The 23,407-nt window shown below is 39.3% G+C and overlaps 1 protein-coding gene across 1 annotated transcript in view; it reads left to right on the top strand.

The window, feature by feature from the left end:
• The window catches only part of NEB (nebulin), a 193,958-nt gene that overhangs the window by 84,860 nt on the left and 85,691 nt on the right, over positions 1–23,407 (top strand). The window contains exons 57-76 of the mRNA XM_073306879.1: positions 1,178–1,381; positions 2,480–2,584; positions 2,691–2,798; positions 3,994–4,305; positions 5,329–5,532; positions 6,661–6,765; positions 6,872–6,979; positions 7,870–8,181; positions 9,748–9,951; positions 10,548–10,652; positions 12,629–12,736; positions 13,310–13,621; positions 14,695–14,898; positions 15,576–15,680; positions 16,335–16,442; positions 17,424–17,735; positions 18,945–19,148; positions 20,963–21,067; positions 21,237–21,344; positions 22,510–22,821. Of these exons, the coding sequence (XP_073162980.1) occupies positions 1,178–1,381; positions 2,480–2,584; positions 2,691–2,798; positions 3,994–4,305; positions 5,329–5,532; positions 6,661–6,765; positions 6,872–6,979; positions 7,870–8,181; positions 9,748–9,951; positions 10,548–10,652; positions 12,629–12,736; positions 13,310–13,621; positions 14,695–14,898; positions 15,576–15,680; positions 16,335–16,442; positions 17,424–17,735; positions 18,945–19,148; positions 20,963–21,067; positions 21,237–21,344; positions 22,510–22,821 (3,645 nt within the window). The remainder of the gene's footprint in view (positions 1–1,177; positions 1,382–2,479; positions 2,585–2,690; positions 2,799–3,993; positions 4,306–5,328; positions 5,533–6,660; positions 6,766–6,871; positions 6,980–7,869; positions 8,182–9,747; positions 9,952–10,547; positions 10,653–12,628; positions 12,737–13,309; positions 13,622–14,694; positions 14,899–15,575; positions 15,681–16,334; positions 16,443–17,423; positions 17,736–18,944; positions 19,149–20,962; positions 21,068–21,236; positions 21,345–22,509; positions 22,822–23,407) is intronic.

Here is a 23,407-nt window from a genome sequence, read left to right as displayed (position 1 = left end):
GATTGAAGCATTCTAAACATTCATACTCTAACTCTTGGTCTTCTCCCAGACAGTCATCTGGTAGGTCCTGTGGTACTGGTTTGAAGCCTCACAAATCAAAGTGCTTATTGATCATGTCAGAGGTAGCACTGTTGCCTTCAGCTCAATGGGGCTGTGAAGACTGGCGAATTCACCCATGCTGGGTCCTTCTCAGTGTGCTTCAGCTCCACTGGATCCTCTGGCACCATTGGCACTCATATAATCAACTGAGATGCCTTCTACACCTCAGGCTTTCCTAGCAGCAAGGGACCTTCTTTTTTTTTCTCTGCCTGACTCTCCTCTATTTCAGATAGTTTCAGTATCTCCTCAACTGATAATGACTACACATCTGACACCGACTACACAGTCGACTTCGCTGATGCACCTGGCACTGACATCTCGCCTGGAATTAATGATGCAACCAGCACTGACAATGCAACCAGAACTGATGATGGAGTCAGTTCTGCTGATGCATTTGGAACCAATGACACACACACTATTTATGCCAGCATCAGCTTTTTGACCACTCTAACCTATAGCTTCTACTGACCCTTGTGTGTCTTCCATAGCTAGACCACTGAGAACATCTGTGGGAACAGCTCCCCGTACCCTGTGTTGCCTTTTTCAGGCTCAGAAGAGGAAGAAGATGTCTCTCCCCTGAGATCCTGCAAATCTTTCTATAGATCTTTTCACTGCCAGATTGAAGGATATTAAATATTAGAACTATTTAATATTTACTATATTTTACTATTTAATATTTTTAATATTTACTGTTTTGGCTGTTTAAGTGACGTGTCCACAGCTTGAGGGGGTAGGAAGTACCTCTTCATCTGTGACATTTGGTGGAAGAAAAGAAATGGCTGTTAATTCTCAAAATGCAAAATAGATGAATCTCCACCCTTACTGAAACAGAACTTCCAGGGGGTGAAGTAAGATTTTTGTGGAGTAACTGAAGTAGGCAGAATCCACCTGGGGTTTCAGAGTCCATCATTGTAGAACTAGCCATATCAGAAGACTACAAGGTGAATACCTCTGTCATCATTAGATATTGATTAAACATTGAGACTCTCTTCAAGTGGTGCTGCTTTTCTTTGAAGAAAAAATATTCATGTTGTCTAAATAAAATAGTGAACTGTCTTGTCTTTGTCTGTTACTTCAGCTTTTATATAAATCAGATCTTCAGTGGATGAGAGGCATTGGCTGGTCCCCAGCTGGCTCTCTGGATGATGAGAAGAATAAGAGAGCAACCCAGATCCTGAGTGACCATACCTATCGGCAACACCCAGACACGATCAAATTTACTAGCCTGCTTGATTCTCTACCAATGGTTCTGGCAAAGCACAATTCTGAAATTATGGATCAGGTGAGTTTTGTAAATTTGCAATTAGAATTAAAACAGTACAGTTTTTCTGGATGCTAAAGGTTTTTTTTAAAGGAAAATAAAGACGTTTGCATTTCAAGACTACAGTCTTTTCATGGAATGTCAGGGATTTATTACCATTATAACTGAGTACTTTTACTTTGTATTTTGAGTTTCTAGCACATAGCTAAAGTATATTTTTAAAATATATTTAATAGTTGCTTCTGTTTAAGATCAGAAACATGGAAAAGTGGTTTAATGAGAGATTGGCTTTATGTATTTACATGTTATTTTATGTTGTTGCAAAATAATTAATGTAAAGAGCTAAACTGTATATTTTGTTTTCAAGTGGGGGTGCAACTATATACATATTTATCATGATTGTGCAGACAACTGGCCAGTTATACCTAGCAAACATATTTATATAAATGTCAGGTGAATTGTTATGCAGTAAGTTTCAAAATTCAATAGAACTTTGCTAATTTGCATTTCTTTATCTTCACAAACCAGAGCTCCAGTCTCTCGGATCTAGTGACAGTTTATAGTGAATTGCCATATTAAAAAGACTTAATTATATTTCCAAAATACCTAACAGGTTATTAGTCAGTAAATTATGAAGTATTAAATAATCAAAGCTGAACTCTCATTCTCAAATGGAAAAATGCATTTGGTAATGTGTAATGCTTGCTTTATTTACTGTGATTTAAACTAGATCAATCATCCTGGGAATCTTGTCTCATTGAAGTCAATGGCAAAATTCTCATTGATTTCAATGATGTCAAGTAGAATATCACTCAAAAATCTCACTAAAATCACTGAGTGGACTTGTGGAACAAGGTACCACTCAACATAAGTGAAGGTCTCTGTGACCGTTATTTGTTGATTAGTAAAATTCAGTAATTTGCCATGGGTCTTGAGGTCAGTGCAGAGGAAACTTCTGTTGTTATTTTAGTTTTAGTTACAGTTGTTCTGGACTGCCTGAAATTCTTAGGATTTGTGATCTTGATCACGCTTATTCAGTCAGAATTATATCTTACCCTATTAATGACTTAGGTCTTCATGATTTTGAACATCTTATTATATTTGTTGTTTGCTTTTCAGCGCTCATATACAGAAGCTTGGAATAAAGATAAAACTAGCATCCACGTGATGCCAGATACCCCTGCTATTTTACTGGCGCAGCAGAACAAATTGAATTACAGTGAGGTAGGTGATGCCTTGCTTAAAAATTAAAGGGCAGCTTGTAAGACAACTTAGATGAAAGGGAAATGCATTATTTCTGAAATGTAATGAATATTTTTTATTTTTTTAGAAACTGTACAGACTTGCAATGGAAGAGGACAAGAAGAAAGGCTATGACCTACGGGTAGATGCCATTCCAATCAGGGCAGCTAAAGCCTCCCGAGATATTGCAAGTGAGGTAAGTAAACTTGGACCCTTCTCCTCTCTGTTTCAGAGGTCTCAGCATTTTAGTGAGCAGTTAAGGGCATACTTCATGAACACAATCATGTATCCAGTAACACACTTTCCAAACAATAAAGAGGAGTGCGACTGGAATAAAAACTTCCCTACAGTTCCTGTAGGTCTGTCCTTACTTTACCTGTGGTGAGGTTCCACTCCCAGCATGTGTTGTCTACTTGGGGATCTGTGTTTGATGGTTTGAGGTGTGTGACAAATGAAGTCATCTTGTCCACTTTTAATTCTAACTAATATCTCTTATTTTATAATTGCTACTCAATGGTTTTAGCTAAATAAATCTTTTTCTTGCAGTGTAACCTACCCGTGCTGCCTGTCAGTCCTTTCCCAGTAACATACCCACTTAATTGAAATTGGTATTGGAAAACAAATGTGTTTGGCCTTGTTAATTATTAGACTTCATGCAAAGGCATATATCCTCTTGGACTGGAATTTAGGTCAAATGCTAGCAGAAAATATCAGAGGTTTATGACCATAATCTAGTGGCTTATCCTCAGTCATAGGGAAAACTTTTTTTCTTGGATACTGTTAAACTAAGTTAATATTGTAATATGTTGAAGGTCTATTTTGATTCTTAGTAACCAAATTAGTATCAGTTCAACAATGTTTTCTATTACATTTGCTAGGCATATTTTTATTTTATCTGTTATATTTAATGATTTTCTTACTGTTTCTGCTAAATTGCCCTTAAAGCGCTTTGTGTTTAAGACCGTTATAATCAGGTGGAGACTGTTAGCTGAGGAAATAACTGATGGGCCCTTCATAGAGAGAAACTGAGTTCTGACCTCAGGGGAGCCAGACCAAGGAATAAGAAATAGCTTGGCTACAATGAATCAGGCAGAGGAAGCTGTAGTTTTCCTCTTGAAACATTCCAGTGGCATATAGGCCACCAGACCTAGGCACAAAGACATCTTATTACTTACATGTTTAAGAAACTCTTGTGTCTAAACCTCTTTTTATGCGGAGAGCCCTATGAGTGCTTTAACACTCAGACTCCACAGTCTATGAACAGAACACTTCTTCACATAAAAGCCTCCACCGTCTCATGAAGAAGTCCTCCAGGGAGTTGCTATAGGATTATAGGTTGTTTTCTTAACAAATCCCCCTGAAACTAATTGGACTTTTTTTTTAACCTACAGTACAAATACAAAGCAGAGTATCGCAAACAGCTAGGCCACCATGTGGGAGCCCGCAATATCCAGGATGATCCAAAGATGGTGTGGTCTATGCATGTAGCCAAGATCCAGAGTGACAGGGAATACAAGAAAGATTTTGAGAAATGGAAGACCAAATATAATACTCCCATAGATATGCTGGGAATTGTACTTGCCAAGAAGTGTCAGGAACTGGTTAGTGAAGTTGATTATAGACATCCTCTGCACCAGTGGACATGTCTGCCAGACCAGAACGATGTTGTACATGCCAGGAAAACATACGATCTTCAGAGTGATGTAAGTCCTACTTTTATCAGCTTTGTGAAAAGTGAAGCATTTTATTAATTATGTTTTTTCATCCGATGTAAAAAATGTATTTAAAGTTCTCCATTTCCGAACTCTTTTTCCTGCAAGGACCTTTGCTGGAGCACACGGGATAGGTGGGTATTTTCAGAATGCTGCCAATGGAAGTGAATCATTCCACAGTTTAATTAGTTCACAGTTTGCAGCATGTAGCCTTCCTTTTGCATCCTAAGTACTGATCTCCTCTTGTGAACTTTGGAGTTAGATTTTCTGCAGTGGATTTGAACTCTCCCTCTCAGGAGGGAGAGGGTAAAAGCATCTGAGTTTCATGTTTGTAAATATACTGTTTTGTTTATATAAGTGACATGTCCAGAGCTTGAGGTCCTTCTTATCTCTGATATCTGAGAGAGGAAAAGCAATGGCTGTAATTACCAAAATTTACCTTGAGTGACTGGGTTGTCTCCATGCCAGTTTTAGATTAATCTCCATCCTGACTGGAACAGAACTTCCAATAGGTGGAGCAAGATTTTTGTGGAGTAGCGACTTGCCTGTGTGCAGTGTCTGACTTGTATATATGTTCTCTAGAGTTGCCTCTTTGTGCCTGCATGGTGGTAATAGTTCAGGTCCCTTTCATGCAAGGATCAAAGGGATGTATACTTACAAACAAAGGGGAAGATTATCAAAATCATCTAAGGCATTTAGGACTGCAACGACCATTGACGTTTGTGTTCCTAAATCTCTTACATGACTCTGCAAACCTCCTTTGAAATTATTTTGTCTCATGTTGACACATAAATAAATGTCTCAAGAAAAAAGAAAGCAGTGTAGGCAGAATTCAGAATCTGTCAGTGTTGAACTAGTCCTGTCAGAGGGCTGTGAGGTAACGACCTCTGTCATCATATGATATTGATTAAACAGTGAGAATCTCTTTAATTGGTGCTGCTTTGCATTGGAGAAAAAATGTTCATGTTGTCTAACTAAAATAATAAACTTTCTTGTCTTCCTCTTTAATTTCAGATTGTATATAAGTCAGATCTTCAGTGGTTGAAAGGCATTGGCTGGTCCCCAGCTGGTTCTTTGGAGGATGAGAAGAATAAGAGAGCAGCCACCATCCTGAGTGACCATACCTATCGGCAACTCCCAGACACGATCAAATTTAATAGCCTGCTTGATTCTCTACCAATGGTTCTGGCAAAGCACAATTCTGAAATTATGAACCAGGTGAGTTTTCTATTTCTTTGCAACTAGAATTAAAATGATATAATTTTTCTTGATGCTAATGTTTTGGTTTTTAAGGAAAATAAAGAAGTTTGCATTATGATACTACAGCCTTTTCATTGAATGTCAAGGATTTATTTCCATTATAGTGGAATACTTTTGTTTTGTATTTTGAGTGTCTAGCACATAGCTCAAGTATATTTTAAAATATATATTTAATAATTGCTTATGTTTATACTCAGAAACATGAAAAAGATTTTACCAAGAGTTTGGTTGTATTTTTTTAGATTTTTTTTTAAGTTATAAAATAATTTCTCAGTGTAAAGAGCTAGGCTGTTTCTTTTTCAAGTATTTATCATGATTTATCATGATTGTGCAGAAAACTGGCCAGTTATACCTAAGAAAGATATTCATATATATCTCATGGGAATTGTTGCCCCAAAACATCTCATGATTGTATATCTCTTTGCTAATTAGCATTTCTTGATCTTCACAAAACATAGTATCCACACCCTTTACCTCTAATCCCTCTGATCTAATGGCAGAGGTTATAGTGAATTGCCATATTAGTAAGACTTGATTATACCTCCAAAATATCAAATCCATTATTTGCCAGCAAATTATGAAGTATTAAATAGTTGAAGCTGAACCATCATTGACAAAGATAATGGAAAAATTGCATTCGGTGATGTGCAAGACTTGCTGTATTTGCTCTGACTCAAACTAGATTAATCATGCGGGGCTATATCTTTGCCCCTCTGAAGCAACATTCCAATTGACTAGAGTAGAGCCAGAATTTCACCTGTCAAATGGTACGTCACTCAAAAATCCTACTGAAATCATTGTGTGGTCTTGTGTAGCAAGGTACTACTCATCATGAATGAGAGTATCAGTAGCTGACCTTTATTAATTAATGAGTAAAATCCTGTAATTTGCAGTGGGTCTCCAGGTCAGTGCGAACAAGAGAATTTCTGTTGTTTAAGTTTTAGTTACTTTTGTTCCAGCCTCCATGAAACTCTTAGGATTGCTGATCTGGATCATGCTTTATTCAGCCATAATTATATCTTACCATTTCAATGACTGCGGTCTTCATGATTCCAACTCCTATTATATTTGCTCTTTGCTTTTCAGCGTTCGTATACAGAAGCTTGGAATAAAGATAAAACTAGCATCCACGTGATGCCAGATACCCCTGCTATTTTACTGGCACAGCAGAACAAATTGAATTACAGTGAGGTAGGTGATGCCTTGCTTAAAAATTAAAGGGCAGCTTGTAAGACAACTTAGATGAAAGGGAAATGCATTATTTCTGAAATGTAATGAATATTTTTTATTTTTTTAGAAACTGTACAGACTTGCAATGGAAGAGGACAAGAAGAAAGGCTATGACCTACGGGTAGATGCCATTCCAATCAGGGCAGCTAAAGCCTCCCGAGATATTGCAAGTGAGGTAAGTAAACTCAGACCCTTCTCCTCACACTTTCAAAGGTCTCAAGTTCATAGTGAGCAGTTAAAGGCGTGCTCCATCAACACAATCAGGCAAAGCTCTTTCTGAAAAATAAATAGGAGTACGCCTGGAATAAAATCTTCTGTATAGTTCCTGTAGGCCTGTCCTTACTTTATCTGTGGCAGGATTACATTCCCAGTGTCTGTTGTCTATTTGAGGATCTCTGTTTGCTGGTTTGAGGGATGTGACAAATGAAGTTATCCTGTCCAGTTTTAATTCAAACTAATGTCTCTTATTTAATAATAACTGCTAGTAAATATTTTTAGGTGAATTAATCTTTCTGTTTAGGTGTTATCTACCAGCACTGCCTCGCTGATCTTTTCCTGGTAACATACTCATTCAATTGAAACTGGCATTTGAAAACAAATGTGTTTGGCCTCGTTAATGAGCAGATTTCATACAATGGAGTTAACCACTTTGGTCTGCATTTTAGGCTAAATGCTAGTTGAGACTTTTGAGATAGCTGTGACCACGAACAGTCGCTATCCACGGTCACAGGGAGAACTTATTCCTCTCAGAGCCTGTTAAGATAATCTTATATTGTAGTATGTTGAAAGTGAATGTATTGGGTTTCAGGCAAACGGTGTACGGGGTCCTGGCATAGTAACAATATTACTTACATATTTAAGGGACTCCTGTGTCTAAGCTTTTTCCTAAGTTCTAGGTGTCATATGAATGGTTTAGCACTCAGAAATAATACTTTATGAAGTGACACATGTTCACATAAAAGCGTCCAAACTCTCCACTAACCATGAAGACGCCGGAAAATTCCTATGGGATATTTTCTTAACAAGAAACCTGAAATTTGTTGAACTTTATTTTTTTGCCTACAGTACAAATACAAAGAAGGATATCGCAAGCAGCTAGGCCATCATGTGGGAGCCCGCACCATCCAGGATGATCCCAAGATGATGTGGTCTATGCATGTAGCCAAGATCCAGAGTGACAGGGAGTACAAGAAAGATTTTGAGAAATGGAAGACCAAGTATAATAGCCCAGTGGATATGCTGGGAGTTGTGCTGGCCAAGAAATGTCAGGAACTGGTCAGTGACATTGATTACAGACATCCTCTTCACCAGTGGACATGTCTGCCAGACCAGAATGATGTCATCCATGCTAGAAAGGCCTATGAGCTACAGAGTGATGTGAGTACTGAATATGAGAGCTCCCAGGTATATCAGTAAGGCTACGTTTTAGTCACAGGTATTTTTAGTAAAAGTCATGGACAGGTCAGGGACCATGAATTTTTGTTTACTGCCCATGACCTGTCCATGACTTTTACTAAAATACCGCTGACTAAAACTGGGGGTGGGAGACTCCGGGGGCGCCACAGGTGCTGGGGAGGGGGGCGCAGACTGGGGAACTGCTGTGGGTGCTGGGGAGGGGGCATGGGTGCTTGGGGGTAGTCGTGGCCCTGGGGGGGGCACTGCAGTTACTGGGGAGGGGTTGCAGCCTGGGGAAGCACCGCGGATGCTGGGGAGGGGGCTGCAGGTGCTCAGGGAGTGAGTTGCAGCCCGGGGGTGGTGGGGAGGGGGGCACAGGTGCTGAGGGGTGGGGGGAGTCGCAGTCTGGTGGGGGGGATTGTGGGGGGTGGGGCTTGGACAGCCCCAGCTCCTTAGAGCTCCACATACTGCTTCTGCTCCACCCAAAACCCCGGTTCTGCAGCTCCCATTGGCTGGGAACCATGACCAATGGGAGCTGCGGGGACAGTGCCTGGCTGCCGGCAGAGGCAGCCTGTGGAGCTAGGGGAGCTGAGGGAGAAGACTCCACCTGCCCCAAGGTAAGCAGCGGCCCCAAGCCCTGAGCCCCTCCCCCCCAAACTCCTGCTGCTGGAGGGCCCTGCGACTGCCCCAGCAGCAGCCAGTGCAACTGACCCGGGGACTGCCCGAGCTGCTCAGGTGGCTCACGGGGCTGCTGCAGAAGTCACAGAGGTCACGGAAAGTCACAGAATCCATGACCTCTGTGGCAAACACAGAGCCTTATGTATCAGTGATCACAGTTGCATAGTAAATTATGCTTTCAGCATTATATCGTTCCCTTTTGGTGGGTGTAGAGGACCTGAAACCTCTGGAATGGTGGTTCAATAGTTCTATTGTGCAGTGAGACAGGCTAAAGAGAAGCTCTGAAAGGGAACGCCACACCTGGTCCCCATCACAAAGTGCTGTTCCATGATTATTTTCTCTGTGGCTGTATAAAGTCGGGGTCACTGCCAGTGGGTGTATGAATTATGCTGAATGATTGGATCTTTAAACCCACTTGAGGGGGGAATCAAAGTGAGCCATGCCCACAGTAGTATCTATGGAGTGGCTTCTTAATGAAACTTGTGGGAAGGTTTCGTCCTTCCAGCTCACCTAAGGCATCTGAGCTCACAGCTGTAAATTTGGATGTCTGAGTCAGGGTGTTCTTAGTGGAAGTCCCTCAACTCTGAAATTCATGGCTTTATTGATGCAAGACTCCAAGTGAAAAGCACATATTTTCGCTCAGCCTTTTCCTGACACATGGTAGGATGGAGGATACCCGAGGAAGATGGGGAGACAATATACGTCTAAGGTGAGGGGAAGGATCGTAACTGGCTGGCTAAGAGCCAGTGCAGAGAGGGAGGAGGGGTTTTTTTCAGTGCACAGGGCTTGCACAGTCCCTGCATGAGATGTACTGGGATGTTTAGCTGAATACGTTAACTAAATAGTTACCTTTGTATTTACGGTTAATAGAATTGCTACAAGTCAGATCTTCAATGGTTGAGAGGCATCGGTTGGGTCCCAGTTGGTTCCCTGGATGTTGAAAAAGCCAAGAAAGCTGGACAGATCCTTAGTGACAATATATATCGTCAGCCACCAGACAAATTAAAATTTACTAGTGTAACGGATTCTTTGGAAATGGTCTTGGCCAAGCATAATGCAGAAGCAATGAATAAGGTGAGTCCTAGCTTTCTGAGAAAGGTACTAGTGCTGCAAACCGTTAAAGATAACAAATTACATTTGTAATTATATGTATTAGACCCAAATTACATTACCAAATATGTATTAGACCCAGGCTATAATGATCAATTAGCTATAATTCCAGACACATGTAGCAATTTGTAAAATAGCTGGGAACGAGTTGTCTCTGAAAATGTCCATACATTAAAATAATTTGTCATAGTATTCAGGGCCTCAGTGCTTGCCTACACTTTGTGGACCTGATTCAAAGCCCATTAATGTCAGTGTGAGTCTTTCAATTGACTTTACTGATATTTTCATTAGTCCCTATGCCCAGAGGGTGTGCAAAATAAGCAAGAGCAGGAGTCTTTTCCAGTGGAAATCTTGCAACTTAGACACATGTTTTTGAAATCGAAGCCCTTTCAGAATCTTGACCTGGAAAGAGGTTAGTGTAAATGTAGACATTATATGATTTTTAGGCGGTACTTGAAGTAATGTTATTAAAATACTTTATTATGTTTTATGAGGTCTTCATATGTTGATCATTATCTTGTTTATTGCTGTTGGTTTAACATTTGTTATTTCATTTGCAGCGTTTATACACTGAAGCCTGGGATAAAGACAAGTCTCAAATCCACATGATGCCTGACACACCAGAGATTACATTGGCAAGACAGAACAAGCTCAACTACAGCCAGGTAAGCAAAAGCACAGTTTCTGTCATGAGTGTATTAATAATCTAAGTGGAATCATGCTGTGTCATTGGCTTGGCCAAAATATATCTTAACAAACTTGAAATAAATATTTACACTAAGTTTCCTGACTTATCCCATAACATTTACCTGCCAAAAAGTGAACATCAAAATGTTTTCCATATTCCAGCATAGTAGTCTTCTGGCTTGATTGTGGAACCTTTATTCATGATGGTGAGCACTCTTTTGAGAAGTTTCAGAGTGGTAGCCGTGTTAGTCTGTATCAGCAAAAAGAACGAGGAGTATTTGTGGCACCTTAGAGACTAACAAATTTATTTGAGCATAAGCTTTCGTGGGCTAAAGCCCACTTCATCAGATGCATGCAGTGGAAAATACAGTAGGAAGATATTACATACAGAGACCATGAAAAAATGGGGGTTACCATACCAACTCTAACGAGAGTAATCGAGTAAGGTGGGCTATTATCAGCAGGAGAAAAAAAGTTTTGTAGTGATAATCAGGATGGCCCATTTCAAACAGTTGACAAACAGGTGTTGGAAACAGTAGGGGGAAAAGTAGCGTGGGGAAATAGTTTTTCGTTTGCGTAATGACTTATTCACTCCCAGTCTTTATTCAAGCCTAATTTAATGATGTCCAGTTTGAAATTAATTCCAGTTCTGCAGTTTCTCGTTGGAGTCTGTTTTTGAAGTTTTTTTGTCGAATAATGGCGACTTTTAGGTCTGTAATTGAGTGTCCAGGGAGGTTTGAAGTGTTCTCTGACTGGTTTTTGAATGTTATAATTCTTGACATCTGATTTGTGTCCATTTATTCTTTTACGTAGAAACTGTCCAGTTTGGCCAATGTACATGGCAGAGGGGCATTGCTGGCACATGATGGCATGTATCACATTGGTAGATGTGCAGGTGAATAAGCCTCTGATAGTGTGGCTGATGTGATTAGGTCCTATGATGGTGTCCCTTGAATAGATATGTGGACAGAGTAGGCAATGGGCTTTGTTGTAAGGATAGGTTCCTGGGTTAGTGTTTTTGTTGTGTGGTGTGTGGTTGCTGATGAGTATTTGCTTCAGGTTGTGGGGCTGTCTGTAAGCAAGGACTGGCCTATCTCCCAAGATCTGTGAGAGTGAGGGATCCTCCTTCAGGATAGGCTGTAGATTCTTGATGATGCGCTGGAGAGGTTTTAGTTGGAGGCTGAAGGTGACGGCTAGTGGCGTTCTGTTACTTTCTTTGTTGGGCCTGTCCTGTAGTAGGTGACCTCTGGGTACTCTTCTGGGTCTGTCAATCTGTTTCTTCACTTCAGCAGGTGGGTACTGTAGTTGTGAGAATGCTTGATAGAGTTCTTGTAGGTGTTTGTCTCTGTCTGAGGGGTTGGAGCAAATGAGAAGAGTCCCACTGACTTCAAAGAGATAAATCTCTTGTTCAGTGATCATCAGTATGAGCTAAGGTCCACAAATGGGTTCTCCAGTGAATTGCTGAGGCTCCTCCTGTTAAAGGTACTAGTGCTAAAAAGTTGTGAAATTCATCCTATATTTGAAAATATCAAACAAATCATTTCTAACTTGATTCTTAAGACCTAAAGTGCTTCTGATCAGTGTAAGTAAGGGGCAAATATATAAGCATCAATAAGCAGTTGCTTTGGAAAGTAAGATTTGATCCATTTACAGTGGAGGCGTTGACACTACAAGTGTGATCTGTAAAATTGTATTCTATTCTACATCAGTTAAAGAAGAAGATAGACAAATAGTACAACCATTAGCTAGACTCTTTGGCCCAGATCCTCAGCTGATCTGAATTTACACCAGATGATGATCTGGCTTTTTCAGTTAAGAAAATTAGATTGTTAGATCTGAATCGATTGTATGATAATTCTTCTAGTTGTTGTCTTTCTGAGCTGACTGTTTTGCAGAGAAGGCAACATGCATAGTCCAGCTATGAGAATTTAACTCTGTTTAGTTCTTTTCATAGAGTCTATATAAACTTGCCATGGAAGAGGCAAAGAAGAGAGGCTGTGACTTGCGAATTGATGCTATTCCCATCAAGACTGCCAAAGCATCCAGAGATATTGCCAGTGATGTAAGAAACTGCTCTTTATTTCTCTACATACTTACAAGGAACCTTTGCTTTCTGTAAATTCCATATGTAAATTCTGCAACAGGAGGTTTGATTAAACAATGAAGATGTGGTTTATATGTTGTAAAGCTGTGGTGCATATATTTAAACATTTAAATTGAAAATAAAAATAATAATTAAAACACTAAGAGATTCAACTTCACGTGCATGGCATAGATAAAGGTCTGTTGTACATAATTTTAGGCAAAAAAAAAAGACCTACTTCATTAATTAAATCTTTAATTGTTAAAAAAACTCATAGTACATGCATATCACAATTATTTCTCTTTAACATTACAAAAAGAAAGTTTAATAATTCTTTATATCCCAGAATGTCTATCCCATTTAAAGTTCTAATTCACAATTCAGTTGCCTAGAATGCAAAGCCATGACACTACCGCGATAAAATACCTTGAAAGCATCATGATAGCTATAATTTATAAATAATTTTTGGAGAGTTTCTTGTTAGAACTATTTAAAATTAATAGTCACAATATTATTGATTAAAGGAACATTATATTTTGCTTTTTCCTTCAGTACAAATACAAAGAAGGATATCGCAAGCAGCTAGGCCATCATGTGGGAGCCCGCACCATCCAGGATGATCCCAAGATGGTATGGTCTATGCATGTTGCCAAAATCCAGAGTGACAGGGAGTATAAGAAAGATTTTGAGAAATGGAAGACCAAGTATAATAGTCCAGTGGATATGCTGGGGATTGTGCTGGCAAAGAAATGTCAGGAACTGGTCAGTGACGTTGATTATAGACATCCTCTTCACCAGTGGACGTGTCTGCCAGACCAGAATGATGTCATTCATGCTAGAAAGGCCTATGAGCTACAGAGTGATGTAAGTACCTTTTCTGTTTCAGTTCCAGAAGATGACTGTATTTGATACTGTACCTTAGATGAAAAATGATTTCACATACTGATAACAGTAGAGCCAAGTGTTCTCAATAAAACACCAGTTCTAGTATTGTAACAGGTTTTGTTACAAATGGAAACTCAGATTAAATCCATTAAAAGACTTCTTAATTAGTTCAAATTTAAGACCCGTTTAAGCACATTTGTCCCCATTTATGATTGAAATTATGAGAAATTGTTAGTTACTCATGGTTTTAGTCCAGGTGAAATGCAGTGATTTTTAACTAAGGTTCACTACTTTGAGATTTTGGATTTATTTGAACCTGGACCTTGAAGTGAAATGAGGAATAGGTAAAAATGCACCTATATGGATTAATATGTCAAAGGAAATGTTCATACAGTCTTGCAAAGCAGCATTGCCAAGCTCCATGCATTTCATTACTATCACTAGGGCTAAAATTGTGAACCACAATAAGCAATGTCAGAACAACCATGTTGTAACTGGAGAGGAGCCTGAGTCAAAGAAATATGCATGATATGTAGTAAATGGCAGGTTGTGCAAGGGTGGCATTGAGGAAGATGCAATGTCTGGAGCCAAAAAGCGTATTGTGGAATGTAGCTGGAGTGGAGAGCAGAGACCAGGAGGGGTGTATGTAAAAAGATGAAAGCATAGATGTACAAAAAGGATGTTGATAAAAATCAACTAGAGTAGCTAGATAGCATTGTTTGGGTCTTGGAGGTCAACCTGAGAAAGAAAGACTTGAGATGAATTCTAAAGATGGCTCTTCTGTATGATATTGCTTTTCAATGATGCATTCTTTGGATAAAATGGTAGTTTTGCCATTTATGCAGTGGACCAGTTTTTCACCCCTGAATTCTAGCCAAAATCTAGGTTTTACTATATTATAGCTTTTAATTTGTTTTCCCTTTTCATTTGCTGTATGTTTTAGTCACAGCTAGCTAGTTGTTCAGTAGTTATAAAATTTAGATAAAATGTACCGGGATGATAATGTGGAAAAGTGAACTAAGGAATTTCTTTTGTATTTATTTTGTTAACAGAATTACTACAAGTCAGATCTCCAATGGCTGAGAGGCATTGGTTGGGTTCCAGTTGGTTCCCTGGATGTTGAAAAAGCCAAGAAAGCTGGAGAGATCTTAAGTGATAAAATATACCGTCAGCCTCCTGACACATTCAAATTTACTAGTGTGACAGATTCTCTAGAAATGGTCTTGGCCAAGAATAATGCAGAGACAATGAATAAGGTGAGTAATGATTTGATAAGTAATACATCTGTGCTGTGCTACTCATGATTAAAGACAGAAAATTAGGAATACTTAGGGATCAGCACCACTATGTTGCGCGATGGACACTTGACAAAATTACAGTACATAGTGACAGACATTGGGGGCGGGCGGGGGTTATGTCATTCAGTCATTCAACGTTTCTTGAAATATTACCACGGACCTCAACATTTTTACCACAGACACTTGTGTCCTTGTACGGATGCGCTGCCGACTCCTACATGATTCAAAGTAATGTTGATGTCCTGAGATAAAACAGTATGTTTGCAAAGCAGTATGTAGGACCTATCTTATTAAGTACAAAGGAGGACATGTAAAGCAAGAATCAAGTTACTAAGATTATTCAGGATATTACAGTGAGCTTTTTCTTGGGCATATGTGTGTAGTCAGCTGCAATAGCTCATCAGACACCTTAGGTTTGCCTCAGCCTTTTTATTGTTGTAAACTGATGTAATCAATTTCTAAATGTGGAGCCAAATATGAGCCGCTCTCCTCAGATAAATTCCCTTTGTGTATAACAGTTTTGCCAGAGTAATAATGGCAAGGTTTGATAGATAGTTACTGTAGGTTATTACTGAATTACCTTTCATTTCTATTCAGAAATAATAACAATAGTCTCTTCCTGTCTTCATTCTTAGCGCTTATACACTGAAGCATGGGACAAAGACAAAACTACAATTCATGTCATGCCTGACACTCCAGATATCATGCTCGCAAAACTCAACCAAATAAACTGCAGTGAGGTGGGTAAAAGTAAAAAACTGAAAGGATGAAATAATGAGCTCTGGACAGTACAATTTTGTTATGTCTGGCTTTTCAATGAATACGATAATGCTGCACATCTGTATAGTGCCACGTGTGGCCAGTAATGTTAGTTAAGACAGATTTTTGCTATAATTTAAATTATCTTCTTGGTGTCTGACTTTTGATTTTCAAAAGTAGTATCAGCATTAAACTAGGAGCTTATCCTGTGGTAAACTCTTGACATATGTAAATAGCACACTGGGAAACTCCCCTCTTTCGTTTTGTCAGTGTCCTTGTGAAAAAATGTTTTTCAGGAAATAATGAGAATTTGCAACAGTGCAAAACTTCGCATCTTGGAAACCTTTCACCTCATTTCTTGGTCTTCAGGTAGATTCCCACCATCCCTGCTTTCCACTCCCTTACTGCTGCCAGATTTATACAATAAAATGTTGGAAATGTGCATTTTCCTACTACCTAGGGCAGGTAGCTATGGGTCATATTTAAATCAGGTTTTCCCATTTTGAATATTAATCATGTTTTCTAGTGACTTAATGGGTTTTGTTATATACATGTGTAACATGCTTAACTACAAGGGAGGTGCATAAAGTGCCTGGTTAATGAGATAAAAATATAAATGGTTTCCTTTCTCATAGAAATTGTACAAATTAGCCTTGGAGGAATTGAAAAAGAGAGGTTATGACTTACGTGTTGATGCCATTCCAATTCAGGCTGCCAAGGCATCCAGAAATATTGCCAGTGAAGTAAGTAACCTTTTTTGTTATATCTACAGGGACATGTTTCTTATGGAAAAGAGTTCAGAATTTGTACTCTATAATTTTTCTATGTAAATGCTTTTAAATTGTACAATAGATTCTATTACTATCCAATAATTATAGTGCATGCTTCTTGCATCTGAAAATAAAGGACCATATCAAGATCTACAGTGATAGAGGCCTTAGACAAATACATTGCAGTGATAAAATAAATAATATAAAGCCTAGTCCTATGCCCATTGAAATATTTCCATTGAGTACAATGAGTGTTGGATCAGGCACATAGTGAGATTATATAAGGTACCTATTTACTACTTTTTGAGAGAAGAATTAAATGCTTCAGAAAAAATAATAAATAATATTAACAGTCCTAAACAATCCCCTTTTTCTGCCATGAGAAGATTTTAGTGCTGATGAAAAGTTGTTGTATTGAAAGCCCATGTGATTGAAGATGACTCATCCATGGAACAGATATGGCATAAGCAATGACAATAAAGTCTCCCTTTCACTACTCTGCCAGTGTGCCTCACTGCTCACCTAGGGCAACACCAGTAGGGGTTAGAAGGTAGTTCACTCTCCAGGTTGGTTTTGTCCTTGGCATCACTAATTAAATAGAAGATAAATGTGCCAGTTGATGTTAATTTGTCAGCAGACGTTGTGTTCTTTCCTTAAGAATTTTATCATACATCCTAAAAAATTAAAAGGATGTGAGACCACAAACAAGATATTAAGTACATGGTTGTAAGCGATAAGGTATGCAAATTTAGTAGTAATGTGTTTATGGAGATAGCAAGATAGAATACCTTAACTTATTTTTCTCTTCTTTTGAACGAAATGAATAAAATAGCATATTAAAGAAAGTCTAATACATTTTTTTCCAGTCTGAGGGTATGCATATTCTAGTTAAGTTGGGTACATTGTTTCCGAGTTGAAAACTGTCACAGTGAATATAAATATATTTTATTTTAGTACAAATACAAAGAAGGGTATCGCAAGCAGCTTGGCCACCATGTGGGAGCCCGCACCATCCAGGATGATCCCAAGATGATGTGGTCTATGCATGCAGCCAAGATCCAGAGTGACAGGGAGTACAAGAAATATTTTGAGAAATCAAAGACCAAATACACTAGCCCAGTGGACATGCTGGGAATTGTGCAGGCCAAGAAATGTCAGGAACTGGTCAGCGATGTTGATTACCGCCATTACCTGCACCAGTGGACATGTCTGCCAGACCAGAATGATGTGATCCAAGCTAAGAAGGCCTATGAGCTGCAGAGTGATGTGAGTGCACAACATGTGTAATACATGCAACAGGCCCAATTTTACCCTGACATGCCTGCACACTAGGGTGACCATATAGCAAGTGTGAAAAATCGGGACGGGGGTGGGTGGTAATAGGAGCTTATTTAAGAAAAAGCCCCAAATATCAGGACTGTTCCTATAAAATCGGGACATCTGGTCATCCTACTGCACACAGATGTCTATTTAACATCCTTACAATGGTAGTGCCTAAGAGCCAACCAAGAGTGGAGCCCTGTTGTGCTAGGTGCTGTACAAACAGAGAGTAGCAGACGTCCCTGACCTGAAGAGCTTGCAATCTAAAAGGACGACACAGACACAGGGTAGGGGAAGGGGTAGAACACACAAGCAGAGTAAACAATGAGATGGCGGCAAATGTCATGTTAATTCCATGATTTTTTCTGGGGTTAGGAGTTACTTAGGAGGGAATCAGCTAAATCAAAAGAACAGGGAAGGGGAAATGCTCAGGGGGATAGGGCAGGTGAGAAGATGGTAAGAGGGAGTAGGAATGGAATGAAGCTCAGGTGAAGAGACTGGGCGGTAGAAGGAGAGGGTTGGAGCAAACACCAATCAACAAAGGCCAGAGAAAGTCTAGTCAAAACTGTGGAAAGTTTTCCAAATGTCCAGAAGTCCAAAGATCCCTGCTTTGGCTGCTTCAGCCCCTACCAGCTGGAACCTCTGTCTGTTGCCTCTCTGCAGCTCCCTGATGTGGGGAATGAAGGGGAAGTTAAGGTAGGCACCATCTGGGTTCTAGTACCTCCTGAATGGAGGGGTGTCTCCCCTGTGCAGTTCTGGGTCCAGGGGAAGGGTGGCCTCAGCTGGGCCCCATTTTCTCCCCTTCTTCCTCAGTGCAGTAGTCCCTGCTTTGGCTGCTTCTGCCCCTACTGGCTTGTGAAATGTTCCATATCCTGTTACCGATCCTTTGCCACCAAATCCTTGCTGTTTTCTTGATCTTTGATCTGTCAAAGGTGCCCTAATAATGAGTCTGTGGAGTCCTTCCATTTTCCCATTCATTGTGCTGTGTAATAATTATTTTATCTACCTTGGAAGAAATGAGTCAGAATTAAATGACCATTTTGTAGTAATAGATAATGTTACATGAAGTGAGTAGTGTATAAATCAGTTGCATTTATTCATATATTCATTTGATTGTTCCTCCAAATGACTGATTGAACATTAATTAAATTTTAGGCTGTTTACAAATCAGACCTGGAATGGCTGAAGGGTACAGGCTGGGTCCCCATTGGTTCCATAGATGTTGAGAAGGTGAAGAGAGCTGGAGAAATCCTGAGTGAAAAGCAGTATCGCCAGCCCGCAGACCAAATGAAATTTACCAGTGTGACAGATTCGCTGGAGTTGGTTTTGGCAAAGCAAAATGCTGAGACAATGAACAAGGTGAGTCTCCCAGAAAAATTCACAGGTGTTACTGACTCTGAGGTTGGTTCATGGAATGGGCAATGCACTTTGGTTGAAAGAGGTAAGTGTTCCCAAAGAAGCAAAATGTCAGACAGCAGCTGCTGTTAGGTAGCTGTGGTTACCAAGAGTCCTTTAGATCCTTTCCACTTGGTAAGAAGGTTGGCCCCTTTTCTTTCAGATGTAGGATCTCTTTGTTTTTTCTCCTCCAGACTGGATTTGTTTAATACATTCTGTGTGCAGCTATATTTTAAATCATTTGGAAATTGCAGTTAATACAGAACACAGAGGCCTGCTGATGAAGTGTTGTTTCTCACAGAGGAGGATGTTCACTCCAGAGCCTAGGTTCCATATGTGACACTCTACACACCTTATGCTGCATGTGTTATAGTCTTAATCCGGGGGTTAAGTGGTGCCTAGGACTGTGTGCAAGGCCTCTGCACTGGGATTTGAGCACTCTACCCCAACAGCACTGGCTGCCTAACAGAGCTGGTCAGAAAAATTGCACCATAATCAAATGTTGACTAAAAACAGAAATAAAATTGTTGGTGAATTTCTATTCCTTCTTCTCCACACCAGTACCAGATTGGCTGCACTGTAAAGGGTTTTTTATTTTTAAAAACTCTCAACTCAGTGTGTGCCAGAACTCCTTTATGGAAAGTGACCTACTAAGCAAGGCTGAGGCTGTTTGCAGGTTGCAGAACCATTTCAGACAATGCTGCAAAATGTGCAGATGTGGTGTCCCCAAATAAGGGACATGGGGCACACCCCTCTGGGACAAGGTGCAATGCTAGGCAATACATTGCTGAATGCATTACTGGAAGACACTCAAATACTACAGTGATGAGCATGGCATACGAACCTGTATAGAATAGGGAGACATCTGTTACGTATGGTATTGAGCTGCATGGTGCAGACTGGAGCATCAGCTCCTGTATGACAACTGAGAGCTCAGAGGTAAGAGCTTGTGTCCCCTAGGGAATAAGGCTGCCTCCCATTTATAGTAGCCTGGGTAGGGTAACTAACATCACAAATTATCTCTTCCTCCTTCTCCCGAAAAATATATCCCAGAGAGTCCTGGATATCCTTCTCCCACTAGAACCTCCCAGCAATACTGAATCAGCCAATTAACATGGCAGAGCAGGTTGGGGCACAATGAGGAGAAGAAAGTCACCTAGTTGGGTTTTGCAGTTGGAGATCACAAAGTATCAAGAGTATTAAAGATTTGCTCAAACTGTCCCCAATGACGTATTAGGGTGTTTTCAATGGGTGGGTCTTAGTTTTGTAGGTATGTGTTCAGACGTTGGCTATATATATGCCATGTTCTGGTTCAAGGCTTTGGTTTTGTCGACTTTTGCTAATTGTTGCTTTCCGTTTTACTGTATTTTTCTCAAGGTGTGCAGAATTCTTTGGGCACAGTGGGCAATGCGTATCTATTATGTATCTTTAGCTTTCTTTGAGTGTCAGCCCAAGCTCCACAATTGTATTTATCAGGGACCTGAACCAAATCTCACCATAATCAATGGGAGTCTTTCCATTGGCTTGAATGGACATTAGATAAGCTGTAGGCTAATTGTGCTAAATGTATAGTACACCCATACTTAGGCTATAAAAACTAGCAGATAAAATTATTTGATATCTAGACACATGGGAGTAAATTCACCTATAAGCCCAATTTAGTTTTTCTTTGAAAACACTGTAGATTTAAAGTATGAAATCCTTCCACTTGCAAAAACTGTGTTTATTTAAATGTTTCATTAAAATCTTTTTTTAAATTGTTTTCCCCCCTTCCACAGCGTTTATACACAGAAGCCTGGAATGCTGACAAAACCACAATTCACGTCATGCCAGACACTCCAGCCATTATGTTGGCAAAAGCCAATTCAGCTAATGTTAGCCAGGTAAGACTATTTAAAAAAACATACCAAACAAATACAAAATCAGAAATTAAGTAAGCATTCATTTCACTTTTAAAGAACCTATTTGAATGTATGGTTTCATTTTCTCTCTAAGAAACAATTGGTATAATACTGTATTTTCATCTCAAATATTTTGTCTTCCTCTCTGTAGAAACTTTACACACAAGGTTGGGAAGAATCCAAGATGAGGGATTATGATATAAGAGCTGATGCAATTCCAATTCGAAGTGCAAAGGCATCAAGAGATATTGCTAGTGATGTATGTGCTTCTTCTGCTAATCTATCATTTTAACTTTATATTAAGGGTTTTTCTCATTTTGTTTTTAGTAAACTTGTGAAATAATAAAAATATGCATTCTTTTAAGTGACAAAACATAGGAATAGAATAATAAATCATTAAAAAATAAAAGTATATCAAATTCTGGTTTAAAAAATAAACATCATAGAAACAGATTAGTGCAGAAAAATATCCAACATCACACTGAAGAGAGTGTAACATTAAAACTATTGACATTAAACAAACCAACCTAGAAATATATATTATAAAATATTAACACATCACATGATATTACTGATATTCAGGGAGCGAGGGGAAATTAGAGATTTCAAGCTCTGAATCAAGATATTTGCCTACAAGAAATGATTTTTATTCTAATATTATTATTAAACTGAGACAGTAAAAAGTACTGATCACTGAAGATTATTTTGCTATCTTTACAATTATGTGGTAATTTGTATTCATTTTGTATCAGATTTGCCTCAAATTAAGTAGGCCATGTCCTCAGCTGATATAAATTGGCCTAGCTGCTTTGACGTTAATATAAGAACTAGCGGCCACCAAATGAAATTAATGGGCAGCAGGTTTAAAACACATGAAAGGAAGTTCTTCTTCACGCAGTCAACCTGTGGAACTCCTTGCCTGAGGAGGTTGTGAACTAGGGGCCACTGAATGAAATTAATTGGCAGCATTTTTAAAACAAATAAAAGGAAGTTCTTCTTCACTCAGTGCACAGTCAACCTCTGGAACACCTTGCCTGAGGAGGTTGTGAAGGTTAGGACTATAACAGGGTTTAAAAGAGAACTAGATAAATTAATGGAGGTTAAGTCCATTAATGGCTATTCGCCAGGATGGGTAAGGAATGGTGGTGTCCCTAGCCTCTGTTTGTCAGAGGGTGGAAATGGATGGCAGGAGAGAGATCACTTGATCATTACCTGTTAGGTTCACTCCCTCTGGGGCACCTGGCATTGGCCACTGTTGGAAGACAGGATACTGGGCTGGACGGACCTTTGGTCTGACCCAGTAAGGTCATTCTTATGTTCTTATGTTAGAACAAAACTGAATTATGCATCTGAGGATCTGGTCCATTATTCACTTTTCCATGAATATGTAAATCATAACTGAACTCTGTTTCTGTTTTTAATAGTATAAATATAAAGAAGCATATGAGAAACAGAGAGGTCACCATGTGGGAGCCCGCACCATCCAGGATGATCCAAAGATGATGTGGTCTATGCATGCAGCAAAGATCCAGAGTGACAGGGAGTACAAGAAATATTTTGAGAAATCAAAGACCAAATACACTAGCCCAGTGGACATGCTGGGAATTGTGCAGGCCAAGAAATGTCAGGAACTGGTCAGTGATGTTGATTACCGCCATTACCTACACCAGTGGACATGTCTGCCAGACCAGAATGATGTGATCCAAGCTAAGAAGGCCTATGAGCTGCAGAGTGATGTGAGTAAAAAACAAATGCAAAATAAAGTCTTTTATATGTGTGTGTGCAAATATCTATTCAAACATTTTAGAGTAAAATGTATCCATTATGTACCTGATCCTGCAAACAAATTTTTTTTGCTCCAAATGAGGATGAAAAGTCAAATGTGAAATTTTTCACAGGAAGGAATTTGAAGAAAAATACCATTTGGAGAGAATCAAAACAGAATTTTTCTGCTTGCTGGCCTTACCTAGTAGGTTCTTGTCAATTTCACTTTCTCTCCTCAGGCAAAAAGTAAATTTGTCCAGAGCCTTCTAGGCTGGGACCCAAGGAGCTGTCATTTTCCAGCAAAATATAATTTTTCCCCAGAAATTTTTGAGTATGTGAAAAGAGAATTTTCCATCAGAAAGTCATTCTGATTGAAAATTCCTGACCTGCTCTAGTTGATTTCCAGGCAAGTTAGGAGTGCAAACATGCATGCAAAAGGCTTTTTTCCTCAAACACTGCAAGTGCAGAGCGTTTTATGTGTCACTGCAGGAGTGAGAATTCTGGGGAAACCCTATTCTGTATTAAAAAATGGACTGATATGTAGCTGCCAAATTAGTC

The sequence above is a fragment of the Lepidochelys kempii genome, chromosome 11, assembly GCF_965140265.1.
Source record: "Lepidochelys kempii isolate rLepKem1 chromosome 11, rLepKem1.hap2, whole genome shotgun sequence".
Lineage (NCBI taxonomy): Eukaryota > Metazoa > Chordata > Testudines > Cheloniidae > Lepidochelys > Lepidochelys kempii.
Note: the sequence above shows the minus strand (reverse complement) of the source record. Positions and strands in the feature narration are given on the sequence as shown.